The 17,734-nt window shown below is 40.1% G+C and overlaps 1 protein-coding gene across 3 annotated transcripts in view; it reads right to left on the bottom strand.

The window, feature by feature from the left end:
• MCF2L2 (MCF.2 cell line derived transforming sequence-like 2) overlaps nt 1-17,734 on the bottom strand; it is a 127,606-nt gene that overhangs the window by 8,776 nt on the left and 101,096 nt on the right. The window contains exons 24-30 of one of the 3 annotated variants that reach the window (XM_090147519.1): nt 17,300-17,378; nt 14,715-14,787; nt 11,303-11,412; nt 7,043-7,138; nt 3,661-3,750; nt 1,702-1,773; nt 61-147 (exon numbers count right to left, since the gene is read on the bottom strand). In XM_090147519.1, coding sequence (XP_090003645.1) covers nt 61-147; nt 1,702-1,773; nt 3,661-3,750; nt 7,043-7,138; nt 11,303-11,412; nt 14,715-14,787; nt 17,300-17,378 — 607 coding nt within the window. The remainder of the gene's footprint in view (nt 1-60; nt 148-1,701; nt 1,774-3,660; nt 3,751-7,042; nt 7,139-11,302; nt 11,413-14,714; nt 14,788-17,299; nt 17,379-17,734) is intronic. The other 2 variants (XM_090147520.1, XM_090147521.1) reach the window with 2 other exon arrangements.

The following is a 17,734-nucleotide window of genomic DNA, read 5'->3' as shown; positions in this document are numbered from 1 at the left end:
TCATAAGGTGATATTACACTCTGAAGCTGAGATGATGATAAATGTTTTAATGATGTTTACCTGTCTGTGAAGCAGATCTAGGTACGGGTCTTGTGGTAGAACCAGTGCTACATTTAGTCTGGGCCAATATGGTGTTCTCAAAAGCATCTGTGGCAGGAAGTACAGTTTTTTGTCTTAAAGGTGAAATAATGACCAAGCAACCAGTACAAAGTTTGTGTATCACAGTTGCAACTGGTTGTCTCTTATAACAGGTGGATGGGGATCCAACAGTTATAAAGAGAAGAGACATTTAATGAGCACAAATGAGGGAAAACACAGCAGTATCTCACAGGAAAACTATTATGTCTGAGAATGACAGAAAGCAGCCAAATGAATCAAATACTGACTTTAATTAATGAAAACAGTTGCTAGGTGAACAGTGCAGTGCTCTATTTCACTACAGCTTCCTCATTTTTAACATACTTTGCTTGCAGGTTTTCTGATGGCGATGGGGTATGGTTTTGACACCCATCCACGCAGCAATAGAAACAGACCAGGGAAGTTCTTCTCAGTGAGAAATGAATGATATCACTCTTGATTAATGCAATTTTGTGGGGGAAGTTTTTATCCAAGTAAACAATATCTATCTTTAACATCATTAACTCTGTCAGAGCTCTAAGAACAGCAGTGATTTCTTCTGATGAAGGGACAACAATGTTCATTGTCTCCCACTTAAATCAACTCAGTTTGGCAAGGGATGTTGTGCAGTAGGACCGTATTCTTCACCCAAGGAAGGTCAATTCAGCTCTGAAGTTGCACCCTGAAATACCTCCAGCCTCTGCAGCCACATGGTATGCTGAGATGAGAAGTATCTATGTCTCTAATGAGGATCTTATATCTATTAGAAAGCTATAAATATAGGAGATAGTTTTGATATGTTGCCAATCCCATAACTAACCTGGCTACTTGCCAGGGTTTTGTGCAGAGCAACACAATCATAAGGATTCCTCAGCTTATGTCTCTCTTCTCCCTCTTTTGCAATAGGGGTACCTGACTGCTTGTGCCTCACATGGCAATGCACTCTGGCAAAAGGGAAACACTGGCAGTGGAAGCTGGTAATCTTTCAGTGGTTGTGAAATCACTTCCCAGTTCAACGTTTTGGTATTGCTTATAAAACAGCAATTGATGAACCTGCTGCAACAAAATTCTGCTTGACTGAAATGAAACACTGCACCTTAAATGGTTATCAATGCAGCCTAGCCTCTTTTGTGACCTTCATGCATGTGGCTCCTGCTCCTCTTATTAGGGGTAGACCCTAACAAGGGAAGAGGAATGCAAGTGGCCAGACTGCAGGTGAAGGTGAAGAGTAATGCCTTGGCTCCCTGCTGCTGCCTGAGCTCTCCTCCCTTCCATGAGGTGAGGTAGAAGCCAGGCAGAAAATCTAGATCCAGATCATGGTCTATTTACCAAAACAGGCAGAGCATCAGGGTTTTAATTTAAGTCCAACCCTAAGTGAAAGTTGATAAACATAGCATTAGTGCAGGAGACAAGAAAAGAGATGAAAAATTTGATTTATCACAATTCAACAGATAAACTGACACCAAACCCCTATTGCCTGCATGGGCTCCAGTGTCATCCACTGACAGTGATGAGATGTGAATTCAGTGAGTGATATAAAAAAACTGCTGAATAGGTTTTCATGCAGGATGGAAATACTCATACCTTCAAACCCCAGGGGAGTTGGGTCACTCTTTATTTCATGTCTCTTGACTTTAACTGCAGGAACAAGGGGACCTGTGTGAAGTTTGCAGAGTCACAAGGCTGTAAATATTGTCAAAGTAGAAACTTGCTTTCCCATTACCTGGAACTACGACCTGCGTGACACTTTCCACATCACCCAAAAAATGACTATCCCCAAAGTTCTAAGTGATGAAGACAAATACTTCTGCGATGTGAATAGGAAACAGACCTATTTTTGCAAAAGACATAATAAATGTGTCTGCTTCCAGATTCACAGATGGTTTCTCTCCCACGTGTCCAGGAGATGGCACTAATGCAGGCAGATTCACAGTCAGCTTCCTACACACGAGGATGGCAGGGAAGAACTGACAAAAGCCAGCACTGCTGTTCCACAGAACAGGACATTCTTCACAGCTCCACATGCAGTGCTTCTCTTGTATCCTGATGCTTATGCAGAGGACTTGTGATGTGAGAGAGCTGAGCCACTGCAGTGAGGATCAGCACACAACAATATGCAGTAGCCTTGAATGAGTTGACCCAAATACCCTAGCTAGACCTGCATTTGGCTAATGCTTAAACAAGACTTAGGCTCCAGTTCCTTCAACACCTAAAATATTTACTTAAAGCAGATGTTGTAAATACAAAACTTAATTGAAGAGCACTGATTTTGTTTTCTAGCTTTTGAAATCAGTACAAAAGTAGTTTTCTCAGCATTCCAAGAAAATTCCAACAGTCTCATGGTGGACAGAACCAAACAAGTTTGAATTTCATTAACCTCTTCTCCTGAGCCATGCCTGTCATTTCCATATGGAAATGCTGAAGTATTATCACCTAAAGAAGTTGGCTAAGAAATATTTGTATGTAGAGGTGATATTACATCCTTCCTCTGATTATACACTCCATGGTGACACTCTGAAAGCAGATCATTTCAGATACCTGTCACTTCATTCTACAGTCAAGGATATGGTTCAGACCCTTCACAAATATTTGGAATGCTCTACATCAGGCACTGTGCCACCTTCCTCCTGACAAATAAATAGTGAAGACTTTTACACAAATGAGTTCAGCCATCTTTCCTTCTATTTTGGCTTGTGAAACACCCTGAAAATCTGAAACTTGCAAATCAATTCCTTCATTTCATTCCAGACAGTGTTAAACCCCATCATAACCAGAATTTGACCATATGTTCTGTTTTCAAAAGCAATTCCAACATGTAGGCATAAGTGCCTAAAACCCTGCTGATTTTCAGCACAACCAGCTTGCCCAGATGTATGGGTTGCTCCTGAAATTAAATATAGGCACTAGTGCAAAGACTTGAAATAAATTTGGTAAACGTGCTTTTTCTCAGTAGAATTACAGCTCAAAAATAAAATTTTCTTAAGTCCCCACAGGAACTGCATGGAGGTCAGTGCATTCTGGGCACCTACCTTGCTTATGCGCTTCTGAAATTTTCCTTGCAAGCATTTTTTCTAATGATAACTGCAATTATGCTAAATATGTTTAAACTGGCACTGATTGCTACTCACTTGTTGTCTTAATTTCAAGCTTTCTTATCTGACTGCTGCTCAAAGAGATCATCTTGTCTTTCTTGTTGAAAGCAACAACCCTAAGCAGTTTTAAGGAAATGGGAGAAAATTCTGTTGAATTTCAGTTAACCCAAATCCAGGGAGAAGCTGGAAAACAAACCTTACAATAGCCAAGAATTAATTTGGCTTCCATGAAAACTAGCATCAGTTTTTGAAGCTGAGAAACCTTGATACACATTCAACTACCTTGGCCCGCATTTCTGCAGGTGTTATACTTGTTCTAACTCTTCTGCTGAAACCTCATGCATTTATAAAAACTGAGCTTGATGAAATCACTCTGAGAATAGCATTTGGCAGTAAATTTGTTAGTCAGCAGGAAGGGAGAAGGGTAGCTAAGCAAGCAGCATGACGGTACCTTTGGTCACAGCAGATGCATTAACTGTGGTGCTGATGGAGGAGGCTAGGGAAAAGCGACGGGCAACTTCTCTTTCCTTACATTCTTGATCTGGGAGAATAGACAGATGCAATGCAGGGCAGGATTAATAAGGTTAATAAGCACTGAGGGTAAAAGATGTGCAAAGCAAAGCAGCAGCTGGGAAAGGGTAAATAAAAGGTAGCTTGCTCCCTAGAGCAGCCAGGAAGGACACTCTCTACAAAGTGAAAAGCATAGAAAATAATTTACAGAAATATATTTTCAAAGCAATTCCAATTGCACCAATCTTAATACTGCAGAAAGGAGACTTATGCCAACTAATATTTTAGCTAGTCTAAGTATAGGTACAAAACACAGAGAGATGAGCATGATAGTTAGAATGGTGCGTGTGTCTACAAATGAGGTTGGGATTATTTAGAGACATTGAACTGCTTGTTCTGTGATGACTGACCTGAAATACACTGAAAAACAAACACAAATTGTTTAGAGATCACATTATGGAGCACAGGCCCTATGAGGAGCAGCTGATGGAACTGGAATTCTTCAGTCTGGAGAAGAGAAGGCTCCTGAGAAGAGACCTTATTACTCTATATAACTGACTGAAGGGAGGTTGTAGTGAGCCTCTTCTCTCATGTAACTAGTGACAGAACAAGAGGGAATAGTCTCAAGTTGCAGCAGGGGAGATTCAGGCTGGATGTCAGAAAATACTGCTTTTCTGAAAGAGTGGTCAGTGCTGGAATGGGCTGTCCAGGTGGAGTACCGACCCTGGAAGTGTTCAAGGAATGTTTAGATGTGCTGAGGGACATGGTTTAGTGAGAGCTACTGTGATAGGTGGATAGGTGGATGGTTGGTCTGGAAGATCTTGCAGGTCTTCTCCAACCTGCACGATTCTTTGATTCAGTGATTCATAATTTCTGGAAGTTGAAAGTGTGAATGGTCTTTCCTTACTAGAGCAAATCAGCATGGAAAAATAAAGGCACCAGAGTTTGTTTGTATACTCCAAATAATGCCTGTTTCCCAAATTCCATTTAGGAATGAAGACACATCTTTCTAAGATTTCACTGTGGGATGTGAGTAGTGTTTTTAAGTCAAAATAGGTACTAAACAGATCAAAGGTGTAAATGGACTAACTGCTAGCCTCAGAGTGCACATGATGTTACAAGATGCATTGAAGTCATTAAGGAGCTCTTAGGAGGTTGCATGTACAAGCATAGCAATATGCTTCTTGCATGTACCAACTTGCAGCACCATTCAGGAGAAAAAGTTGCATGCTTACATAAGTTTCAGGATTAACAATTTAGTTTTTTCTGCTTGCCATGTGCTGCCTTACTCAAGTGACTATTTTCACTGAGACATGAATAAAGCTATTCATATCCTTTACATCTTGGTCTCAGTAAGATATTTGAACACTTAACTAACCAGAACACAAGTTCAGCTGAAAATGGCATTTGAAAAGGCTTTAAATATTCTGTTGAAGCTTTACAGATTTGTCAAAAATTATTTGTGATTTTCATATTTTGATTTTTTTTTTAATATCAAATAAATGCTTAGGTAAAAAATTAAATGATTCTATTATAATTGAAGATTTTCCTGGGATAGATGAAGAGTTGTATCAAACAATGTTCTTTATAGAACATGATTATACACTTTGCTGAATCCTAAGCCAAATGCTCCCAGCCAGTGACAGTGATTCAGAGATTTTTCTATTCCAGTTGCCTCATTTCTCTTAGTGTACCTTTTTCTCTCCCTCTCGCTCATTGTTTTAATGTGTCAAACCGCACTGGAGGAAAATAAATTTTATGTGATTTTAAACTTCAGGTTTAAATATCCTCTGCAAAACTATATTACTGTGAGGATTTGTTTTTCAGGAATCTTAAAATTCTCTTTCCCATTTATCATCTTTAAATTTGCCTGTTTTAGTGCTTAGTCTCAAAACTTTTGTTCCTGCATTTTTCTTGTAGCTCTGCCTAGTAAATAACAGACTCACTGTTACCTTCTCACAGCTCTGCTGTAACAGCCAGTCAATATAACACTAACATGGTTTTGTGTTATCGTTGCCTACAGAAATGACCACAGTCTATGAATTAACCAGGCTATCTTCTGTCTCTTGGCCAGGACCAGATTAGTAACTGAACAGCACAACAAAGTGAAATCAGCAAACACTGGACATTGTACAGTGGAATTAGGATTCTCAAGTAACCAGATCCAACAAGTCTTCGAGCCAAAAGTGCCTACAGCTTAGGGATATATAATCTTCTAAGATAAGATCTTCTAAGGTATACTTTGCTCTCTGGAACATGGAATGACTGAACAAAACACAAGACATCTCAGATGACAAGACAACTTTAGATAAAAAGGAGAAAGAGACCTAAACCAAAACTGCAGCATTATTCTGCATTCATCAGATCTGAATCTTATCATTGATTTCCCCAGGATACAGGTCCAGAAAACCACTCATTTTTTTTGTTTTCAGAAAGTTATTATCATCCACTCAATAACATTGTACCATAATACTTCTGTATTTCTATTCTTTCATCTTTTTATTCTTCCATCTCACTTTTTCCTCCTTTGCTGCTCACCTTCTCCATCATTGCATACTAGACCTTTGTCTCACAGAAGAAAAATCATTTATCAGAACAAGAGAAAAGCAATATCATAACAATTAAAAGAGTAATTACATTACATTTTCAAGTAGTAATTGTGAATATAGTCATCCAGTTTCATTTCTATTTATGTTTCTTTATTTCCTCTAAAATCTCTTCTTAGTACAGCCATCACAAGAAGATGCAATGCTCTACTCATGGATACTAAGTGTCTTCTAAATGCTTATGCACAAAGACTCACAACACACCATTTTTATATATAATGTAATTATATGAATAAATATAATGAAAAGGCAATAAACTCCAGATCTTCTGAATCCCAATTCCCCATTCTAACCAGTATGTCATGGCTAAGCAACATTTGATAAACCAAAGAGATTCAACCAATGAACATTTTAACACATGAAAGCTTAGTGCACTGCAACACAGAGATGATATTCTTCCCTTCAAGCCAGTAAACTGCTGAAAGAAGTCAGGTTGGTAGCCACTGAGAAAAATGGTAAACAAACATTATTTGCACTATGCACTATGAAAAGATCCAACCACTCAACTCAAAGGTTGCCTTGCCCACATTGTCATGGGAGCCATTTCTGGTAACAGGATATTTGAGAAGAGGAGCCGTGTGTGTGTATCAGACAGGTGCATTTTTGTGGGATGTGGCAGCATTTTAGGAAATAGTGATGGATGACACTATGGGATGGAGAAAGCATTGTGCAGGAGACAGATGGCCAGAGACCAAATGCTGCATGTGGTGATTTTACCTTTGGGTGGAGCTCTGCGGTTGGAAAGACCTTGCAATGTGAATCGCTTTCTAGCAAGCGCTGTGCGCTCAAGGTTAAGGCTGGTGGAAGCATCAACTAGGAGAGAGAGGGAGAGGGAAGAGAAATAAGGAAGGAAGGGTCAGCCATTCAGCTTATGGGAAAGGAAAGGTTAGCACTGGATGACAACGAAAAATAAAGAATTGGTTTTGATTCAGTTCAAGCCTGAGCAAGAGCTAATCAATTAGAAAGGTGACATGAAGTTAGTGATTAAATCAGCTGAGCTAACAGAGCCGCTGGGCTGAGTTTGGCTCACTGAATTTCAATGGAGAAAAACAAATGAACAAGCAAAGACAAACAGAAAAAACAACACAAGAAAAACAGGTGAAGGGATGTAGCTCTCATCAAAGGAAAATACAGTTTAGCAGCAAGCTCATTGAAAAGGATCTAGTGCATTTTGCTATGAAAACACATCACTGTGGTTGGAATAGCAAGGCTGTAGGGAGAAATAAGAGAAGGAGCCTTGCAGTGCAGGATACACACAGACAGCAAGCACTGTGAGCAGTAACACTTCTGCTGTCCAGTACCAGCTCAGCAGTCTGCCATGATCAGCCCTGTGGCTGGTGTGCTCTCAGCCTTACCTGCTGAAGTCTTTCTAACAGCCTCCAAAGCTGGCACCTAGTAATGCACTTCACCTGGGACTTGCTGGGATATAAGTACAGCTATGCCATCAAAGCATACATGTCAGTCTCCTGTGTGGATAAGCCCACCATGCCACCTGATGATTGCATTTCTAAAGATAAGTCATAGATGGATCTAAATCCTAAGACTCTGGATTTCAAAGATACACAGTTAATCACACTGCAGGAAAGAGGTGGACCAGGATCCAATTTCCTGATCCATGCATTCATGCCAAATTATTCATACCTTTTTCTTTGTGTGGACAGGTAACACAAAGAAGGATTAAGGCAAATGATCAGGAAAAAAACTATGTGCTAGCTGCTTGGTTCCCTACCTTGGGATTTAACCACTAACTTTCTTCTCCCTTTTATTTCATACACTGACAAGTTATAATCATTAGGGGCACAAATGAAGACCAGGAATACAAAGGAAACATGGAGAGACAGTGAATCCAGACTGACAGATAAACATCAGACACACAAGCTCAGCTTCCAAAGGAAAGTGCATCCCATCACTTCCTGATTTGCAGCCAAGATAACCCAGGATCCAAGGTGCCTGCATGCATAAGCAGGTGTGAAATGAACAGGTTTTAACAGCACAGAGTGTTGTGTCAGCATGGTCAGCTCCTTCCATCCTGGGGCCTGATGCCAGTCTTGTGCCTGGCAGGTAAGGAAAGACTACCAAGGACAGTGTCAGCTGTGGAGCTGCACACTGGTGCACTGGAATGCATATGGCTTTCAGACCACCTGTTCTGGCCTTCACTCCTTGCTGTGTCTGCTCCCACTACTAAGCAATGCCTGTAAAGATACTGTGGGCCTGGGACAAGGCCTATCCTGCAGGCTGAATTTTGGATCACACTGGATTAGCTTATAAAGAAACCAGAAACTTGTATATGAAGTATATATTTCCTTCCCATTTATGAAGAGCAAGCAAATCCACAGTACTCAATAACAACAGTATCACAAGGAAAGTATAGCAGTGCATGTGTGCAGGGGGAAGGTTTTTATGCTCGTTCTGCTAGTTCTTCAGCCATCAAATTGTATCACTTCACAGAGGGACCTTTTAGTATTTCACAAGTCCCCACAGCTGCACAGCATGTGCCAATCACTACAGACTGGTCGCCAGTGACATGCTGTCTGCACCTGAGTTCTTTCAAACCTTTCCCTTCATTCTGCAGGTATGACAAATAATCCTGAATCCCATTTCCAGGCATCATAAGTTCTAAATCTAGATGTGCAACAGGTTGATCATGAGCCAGTAATGCACACTTGTGGCAATGAGGGCCAAGAGCATCCAGGGCTGCATGAGGAAAAGCCTTATCAGCAGGTCTAAGGAGGTAATGCTTCACCCCACTCAGCACTGGTGAGACCCATAGGTCCTGTGCTGGGTTTCCAGAACTGGAGAGACATCAGTGTACATGAGTGAATCCAGTGGGGAGCAATGGGTATGAGTAAGGGATTGCAGTTGCTGAATTATGAAGAGAGAGAAAGAGATGGAACTGTTCAGACTGTACAGAAAAGGCTGAGAGGGGTCTCATCAGTATATACAAATTCCTGATGAGAGCGAGTAAACATGGAACCAAATGTTTCTTGGTGGAGCCCAGCAACAGAATGAGAGACAATTGGCATCAACTGAAATACAGAAAATTCCACTTAAAAACATGAAAAAATCTTTTTCACTGGTAAGAGTAAAGACTGAGACTGTGTGTACTGGGAAGCTGTGGAGTCTTCATCCTTGAACACATGCAGCACTTAACTGAACACAGTCCAGAGCAACTTGCTCCAGCTGACCTTGCTGTGAGCAGTTTGGTGGGACTAACTGTACTTCAGTGGTCCTTGTAGGACTTGGCTTCCATATAACTTCAAGTCATTGAATTTACCAATCAGGTCCACACACACAAAAAAACCTGTGTTATATGTAGACAACACATAATCACATGCACTTACCAATAACAGTGATAAAGCTGATATACCTTGCCAACAGTTGTCCCCTCCCTCTCCCCACTCCCCAATCCCTTCCCCCCTCCCCCCCCCCACACACACTGTACTACAGAAAGAAAACAGTATTTGGAAATAATCTGCTTTCATGCTTACTGCAAAGATGTTGGTAGTAATACAGTCAGTAGGTGGCACAAAAGAGACAATTTTAGCAGAGCACCAGAATCCACCAGAATACACTGCAAACGAGCACAACCCCAGAGAGCCACAGTGTGATTCCTATGCGCCTTCAAAATTAGGTCCTAACTGTGCACCCTAAAGGGACTGAATTCAGCCCTGCAGAGTCCCAACTAGAGACTCTAATGCTTCACAAGGATACAAATTAAAACTGCAGATAAAAGTGGGACGTAGAAACTCGATAGCTCTTCCACTGGTTCTGTGCACAGCAGAGCAGGATGTGCACACACACCCTGAATCCCACAGAGAAATGAGTCGCTGCTTAGCCCCGATGGAGCAGCCACATACCAGAGCATGAGGTGGCTCTCAGCTGAGCTAGCAGTGAGTAGCAGAGGAATTACAGTGAGAGTCCAGAGGAACTAGTCATGGGAAAGCAGAAGAAGGAAAATCAGCAAATTGTGATCCCACCTCACCACACTCACATGCAAGTTGGACCAGTTAAAAATCACCAAATGTTTTCCTGGACATTTTTAAAAAATAGAGTTTATGAATTTAAAATTAAATACTGCTTTTCAACTTTTTTTTTTTCTTTTTTTCTTTTTTCTTTTTCATTTTAAAATATTTCACATTTAAACTATATCTATTTTTACATAAACATGCTTTTAAGTAATAAATTCCATTTTTTCTTGAAGAATCCATGACTTTCTCCCAATAATGAAAACTTATTATGATGAAAAAATGTTAATGAATCACCCACTTTTTAAATCAAAAACTACTCAATGTGTTTGACCGTATTAAAAGTTTTTAATCTCTTCTTTTAAGACCTTATGATTTTTGTTCTTTTTCTATTATTAGAAGTCTTTGTTTAAAATAGTACCTGAAAGAGAAATGGTTGATGAAATATTTTCTGTTCCTGCTACCACCAGATGAGTTTCAGTTTCCTTTTAGTGTTCATTTTAATCTAGCCTGTATAGAATTTATCAGTTGTCTTTATGCACTTAAATAATGGAGAGACTTTCTGTGGCCACACATGCATTTATTTACTATGAGCTATGAGCATATACGTAGAGGAGGTAAAAAGAAATCTGGGACAGAAAGGACGTTTATTAGCAAAATTCATAGGCAACCTTAACATTAATTGTGGTTAGAAACTAAGTTATCCAGGATATAGAGGATTGAATATGCGTACTATACCTCCAAAATTCTATTCTTAAGAAGCAGAAGTTATATAAAGAGCACTGTAATGCATCAGAACTTGAACCTGAAAATTCTTAAACTGATAATGCTCCTTGGTAATCGAAAAGTTTCACAGTGCAGTCACACAGGTTTGTGGCATTGTTTTTTGATGTTAAACTTAGAAAACACACATTCTAACTATTCTGATAAGCTTTACAAATGATTTTGCAAAAAAAAAACCCAAAAAACTATTACCCTTTGGAATCAAAAAGCTCTGTCTCATAAGTCCTACCTCTCTTTTGTCTGGCACTGGGACTAGAATTCCTGTTTTTATTGTTAGATGCTTCCACGTTCGATGTCTCAGATTTGTTTTCATATATGCTTGATGACTTTCTGCTATACCTTTGGACAAAAGAAATACAAAAATAGTTATATTCCTGTTTAAGAGCTAATGGAGCACTGAGCCATGAATCAGATACCAGCACTAAGCATTCTTTGTTACCATCAGACACAGAAGTTTAAAGGAGAAAAAGGCAGGTTTTAAAACCAGGTGTGCTATAATAGTCTGCACACATGCATGGTGGAAGAAGCCATTCTGCATCCTTCCTCTTTTTGAAAGTGCAACAGATTTGGAAGAAAGAGGTGAGAAACTGGATTACAAAAGAGGATTGGATCTCAGTTCTCTATTCTTTCAAGCATGAGTGTACTTGATTCCAGGAAAGTGAGTGCTGAATGGTCACACAGAGGTCATAGCACATGTAGATGAGCATATGGATTCCACTGGCTCCAAGACTCCCCAGCTTGTGTTCCTTCTGCTTCCATGAATCCAAGTGGAACATAAATTTATACAACTGAATCACAGACCAGAGGATCCATCTTGTCAGATCTGCACAGGTACAGACACTGCCATTTGTAATGGGGATAACCCCACTGCCCCAGGTTTGTATAGCATTCAAGCTGCAAAGTTTTTGTGTAGCTGTTGCCCTCCTCATTCTGCCTGGCAGCTTAGTTTGGGTGTTTGACTATTATCTTTGGCAGATTGATTTTTCTACCCATTTCATTATATCTACACACTTGATATACTCTTTCAAAATGCTCACTATTATCAAGTGTCAGCAATTATATTGCTGTTTATAATTAACATGTGAACTTTTATACTTAACATACATGTCTTGCTGTAAGGGAAAGCCCAAATTATCATTAAAATCTTAAAAACACTTGGACTGCTAGAGATCTGTGAATATTTCTAATAAGTACAAGGCAGCATGGGACATCTTTGTATTTGAATCCCCGGCTGAGATAACTGTGAAACATGCAGCTGACAGAGTTAAAGATTTACAGCTGTGAGAAAGACTCCAAGAAAACACACCAGCTTCTCCGAAACAGCATCTGCGTAGAATTACAAGAATTTGTGTATATCTTTGTGCACAGGATGTTTTTACATGGATGTATCAGTTATTTCCAAAAAGGCAGACAATTAAACAGTTAGAAAAATAGTCTTTTTAAACTGCATATGTTTAAAATATCCAAGTCTGGAGCCCCCAGTACAAGAAAGACAGGGAGCTGTTGGAGAGGGTCCAGAGGAGGGCCACACCAAAGATGATCAGCGGACTGGAGCACCTCCCCTGTGAGGACAGGCTGAAGGAGCTGGGCTTGTTCAGCCTGGAGAAAAGAAGGCTGCGGGGTGACCTCATTGCAGCCTTTCAGTACATAAAGGGAGCCTACAAACAGGAGGGGAATCAACTCTTTGAAAGGGCGAGTGACAGCAGGACAAGGGGAAATGGTTTTAAGCTGAGGGAAGGGAGATTTAGGTTGGACGTCAGGGGGAAATTCTTTACAGAGAGAGTGGTGAGGTACTGGAACAGCTGCCCAGAGAGGTTGTGGATGCCCCATCCCTGGAGGTGTTCAAAGCCAGATTGGATGGGGCCCTGGGCAGTCTGCTCTAGCATTAGGTGGAATGGTTGGTGGCCCTGCGTGTGGCAGGGGGGTTGGAGATTCATGATCCTTGAGGTCCCTTCCAAACCCGGCAATTCTGTGATTCTGTGATTCAGTAGATTACGAAACAATGCAAAGGGGTCAGTTCATTATCAGTGAAATGCAGCAACCACCCTTTCAGAGAGATATCAGCAGCAGTAGATACCACAGAACATCTCATTTTAGGATTAAACAATGAAACTTTCGGGAAGAATCAACAGGGAGAGAATTTACGTAGATTGAACAGGATTTAGGGACATTCAACCATCACCTGTATTGAGTGCATCAACTCTGAGTGTTTATGTTGCAGAGATCTCAGCTCCAATCCTTAGCTCACAGAATTGCAGCCCTAAGTACTGTGATGGCATGCAAACAAGTAAAGGGAACTGTGAATGGATATGGCTTGGGGAGGCGGAGGTTTTCTGCAAACAGATTTCCTCAGTCACAGTACAGGTTTGGCAATTCCCAGTAAGCAATAATCGTTTTACAAAAGGGCAACCCAGGAGAGGGCATTGCAACAGTTAGAAAAATCTCAGTAATTAACTTCCAACTGCTGGGTGCTCTTTGGCTAATGCTGTCTATTCCTGGCTTAATAACAGCATCTTTCACAACTGGGGCTGCTTAGTCATGTCACTCATAAACATACTGTGCACATGTCACAAAGTCTAACTTCCTCCTCTCACTTCTTGCTGCTGCCCAGCATTCTAAACCTGGCTGCAGGCAGGGCTCCACAGTCTGAGGAATTCTGGATCCACTATTTCTCATTGGTCACTGCAGAGGTGTCTCATGCTGCAATTCCTCTGTCCTTGCTCCTCTCTGAGACATATTATAGAGGATCAAAGTGGCCTTGGTTTACAAGAGCCACTAAGAGTCTGTATTTTGTTCCATTTATGAAAGCCCAGTGTCTTGTTCTGTCATGAAGACATACCATATTTTCTTGCCCCCTATAATAGCCCAGCATTTGGAGCGGAGGCATGTAAGCTCTCTTCTCTGTGGTAGTCAGTAGAGAGTGGTCAAGCACTAAATTTTTCTTTTGATTTAATCCTTTCTAGGATAAATATATATTCTTTCTTCCTGGAGTTGATTAATTTCCTGCTGTCATATTTTGCCTATAATTTCTGCTTTGAAAATTCTCACTTTAAAAGCTTTGTGAGAAGAATTTATTTGAAATATTTTTGTTGGTGCAGTTCATCTTTTATTTGAACAATTATCTCCTATCTCCAGAGTGGTTTTGCTGAAAGATTTTCACCTTAAACCTCTTCAGCTTAGGCTTTAAACCTGAAATATAACCAATCCACGAGAAAATACAATGCAGGATTAGCAGCACTACATGTGTTTAATTTTTCTTGCACTGAGCTGCATAGCTCTCAAAGGCTGGCTATGTTTACCTGGGATATCTTGGTTTAGTTAGTCCTGCAAACACAAAGAAACTTCTACAGTGGTATGTCATGCCAACTCACTTAACAAATTTGTCAGCAATTGTGGCATTACAAAGATGTGCTGACAGCTCCATTTAACATCCAGGAAATGTTCCAGGGAGCACATGGTTCTTTGGAAAATTCAAATGATGATCTTTTAAATGAATTCTGCATTGTGATTTTGAGTTTCCCCATGAGCAAAACTTTTATCTGCATTTACATGATTTTATACAATATGGAGGCAATTTAAGAAGTTCATACTCCAGAAGCTACACGTAGAACACTAAGAATTTATGTACTGAAAAGGCTTACCTGGTTATATTGGAGGAATTCATTGGTGCATGGTACACACTTTCAGTGATTCTTTGGTGTAGTTGACTTGCTTCTGTTATAGAAAAAGTAAAAAGAAATTGATCCAGAGTATATAAACTGCTTCCTAGCTTGTGTAAAATATGAGAAAGAAAAAAAGGGGAGGAAGAGATGAGGGGAGGTGAGGGGAGGGGAGACAGATGCTAACAAGCTGTTTTCCATGGCCAGGAAAGCCAGACACTGACAAGTGAAGAGTGAATGCAAAGAACTGCCCTCAAACTCTCAGTTTGCTGAGTTCCTGAGGCTACTTCACTCTAGAAGAAGAAAAAGCTTCTGTCGATGAGATTAAAATGGAGAAAGGGGAAGGGGCAGCACTGAAAGATTAATCTTCACAAAATCTTTTGTGGGTGGGAATGCTGGGAGAAAGGAGAACTCAGGGCGGGGAGTCAGAAGTAGCTATATTCCTGGTTTTGGCAACTGATTCACAGCCTCACAGCCTCTTGAGCTGCATCCTTAATTCCTTTGCCTGCAGAAGAGACAATTATATTCATGGGGATCCAAGCAGCAAGGTGTTGCCCAAAGCCTTGCTAGCACTCTCTCTCACTGCAGAACTCTGTAGAGGACACGTACTAAATGTTTGGACACTAATTACCTATATGTTAAACTGTTTATCACATACCTTCGTACACCTCCTTTGCCCTTTGCTCGCTTAAACATCTCAGCTGGTTCCTTCCAACATTCCAACCCTCTGTGCAACTCTTAACAACAGTCATTAAAAATTACAGCTCAGACAAACGTTTCCTTCTTCATTCTTGTTACAGTGCACAGTTGGAAAAGTACCCAGTCTTGGATTGAGCAAGGAACTACAGCCTCTTCTTTCATAAGTCATTGGAAATAGAAGCAATTGCTTAATACCACTGGCAAAGGCATTTTCTTCCTGCTCTCAATATTGCAGTAAGGGCTTTCATCATGTGATCATTTCAGAAAAGGCAATGGGAAGAGCTGCAGCAGTGATTGCTGATCTCTTGGATTCACAATGAAGGAAATTTTGACCTTACCTGAAGTAAACTTGGAGGTTCCCAAGACCAGACTAGATGTAGTCTTGGGCAACCTGGTTTGACAAATAACTGACTCTGCTTTGGGAAGGATAGTGGAATGTGATCTTCTGAGATATCTTGAAACCTGAATTATTTTAAGATTCTGTGATCTTAAGACAAAACAGTATAGAATATCAAAATATTTTCTCCATAAAGTATTTTTCTGTTCTGTAGAAGCCCAGGTCAAGTCACCCTTTATACTTCAAAAGTAAATATGAGAAATAACAGTAGACATCAAGAGATCAAGTCCTGAAATAAGGCTGATAAGAATCTTGATTTCTTTCCTCAGCAGTTCTGCTGAACTGACTGCAGTTAAATTCAGAATGAAAAAGAGAAAGGATGTCTATAAGAAGAGAAACAAAAGATCTGAGTACAAAGCATTTATTTATGTGTACATATGTTGTTATGGCTTCCATTACGTTGCTGAAGCTCACGTGCATAGTGTTTCCTTCCGCTTAAGGAGACTGCAAGAACTTGTCTTTGTGAAACAGACAATTAAGATAAAGGTGACCTCTAAAGTTAAAACACATGCACAGGTTTCCATCTAGGACAAAATCTGCTTAGGAATCTTAAGGATGTGGGAGGAGAGGCTTTGCTGGCATTGCTTTAAAGACTGTATGACAGAAGCAGAAAATGACAGGTCAAAGCAAGAAACAATGCTAGGACACAAGAAAAGTCTGTAATGAACACAGCCATGCTTTTTTGTCCTAAAAGAACATGTAAAATGGATTTTAGGACAAAGTACATTATTGTTCATAAAAACAGTAGTATCACAGGTGTTTTTCATGACTGTGTTCTCTTACTATCTGGAATAACCAAACTGAATTTTGGCAGTCTTAGGCTTAATAGAATGTATGTCATTGTTTTAGGTACTTACAAGTCCTCAACCATTCACGTGTTGAGCATGTCACCAAACAGCTTTACAGTGACATCTCAGTGAGAGAGGGAAATATCATTAATCACATTTTAGAGGAAGGGCACTATGATGAGAAGATGGAAGAGATGACCGACAATCACATCTACAAATGTCAAAACATAAGGAACGTGACCAGATTTAAAATGGCCTACCCACCAAAACAAAACAAAACAAACAAACAAAAAAACCCAACAATCAACCCCAAACCATGAAATAAAATAAAGAATGAGACAGAGAAAAGCAGTTGCTGTGTGCACTCATCTGTGTGGAAAGATCTTTCGTGTCAGTCTTGTAAGAAGGCACAGAGTGAAGACGGGGTCCCCATCTCGTGTGCTGATAAAAATGAATGTCTCTAGCATTATGCTTGAGAGGGAGAACAGAGGAAAATCGCGTTCCTCAGACTAATTGTGAATGGAATAATTATTCATGCAATCCAACTTGTCCTCTTGCATAGAAGCTCAGTTCTTGCTGGTTTCATTGCTAGTAATAAATGACGTTATAAGTCATCCCAGTTCCATGTTGTCATACACAGCTACAGGAAGAAGGCAACATCATCAGATCACACCGTGTCTTACCTCTACATGCTTCCAGTTGTCCTGTTAGAACTTTGCGTATCTCAGAAATCCAGGTGTTTTTCAGCTCAACAGAAGATGCCTGAAGACACAAGAAGAAAAGGCAAAGCAGATCAAAGCATGCTACCAACCCCTTGGATATCCTAACATACATTTGCTCTCAGTTTCACATAAGAATGAAATTCCATGGCTAGATTTTCAGATCAAAAGAAAGGTCATGAATCTAAGGTCTGGTCCTTGCCTTTCTGTCCAGTCTTCCAAGTAATTTTCCACTACTTTGCTTTCTTTTCTGCCCAAGTTCACATGATATATTGGTATATACAAAATATACAATGATATATTGGTAATTTTAGTACCAACACAACAATGAAGATTTCAATTGTTATTTCATGACTGTACAGGACAGTGAAATTCATGAAACTGAAAACTTTGTTAAAA

This window comes from Phasianus colchicus, chromosome 10, assembly GCF_987193195.1.
Source record: "Phasianus colchicus chromosome 10, bPhaCol1.hap1.1, whole genome shotgun sequence".
Lineage (NCBI taxonomy): Eukaryota > Metazoa > Chordata > Aves > Galliformes > Phasianidae > Phasianus > Phasianus colchicus.
This window is presented reverse-complemented; position numbering and strand designations above follow the sequence as displayed.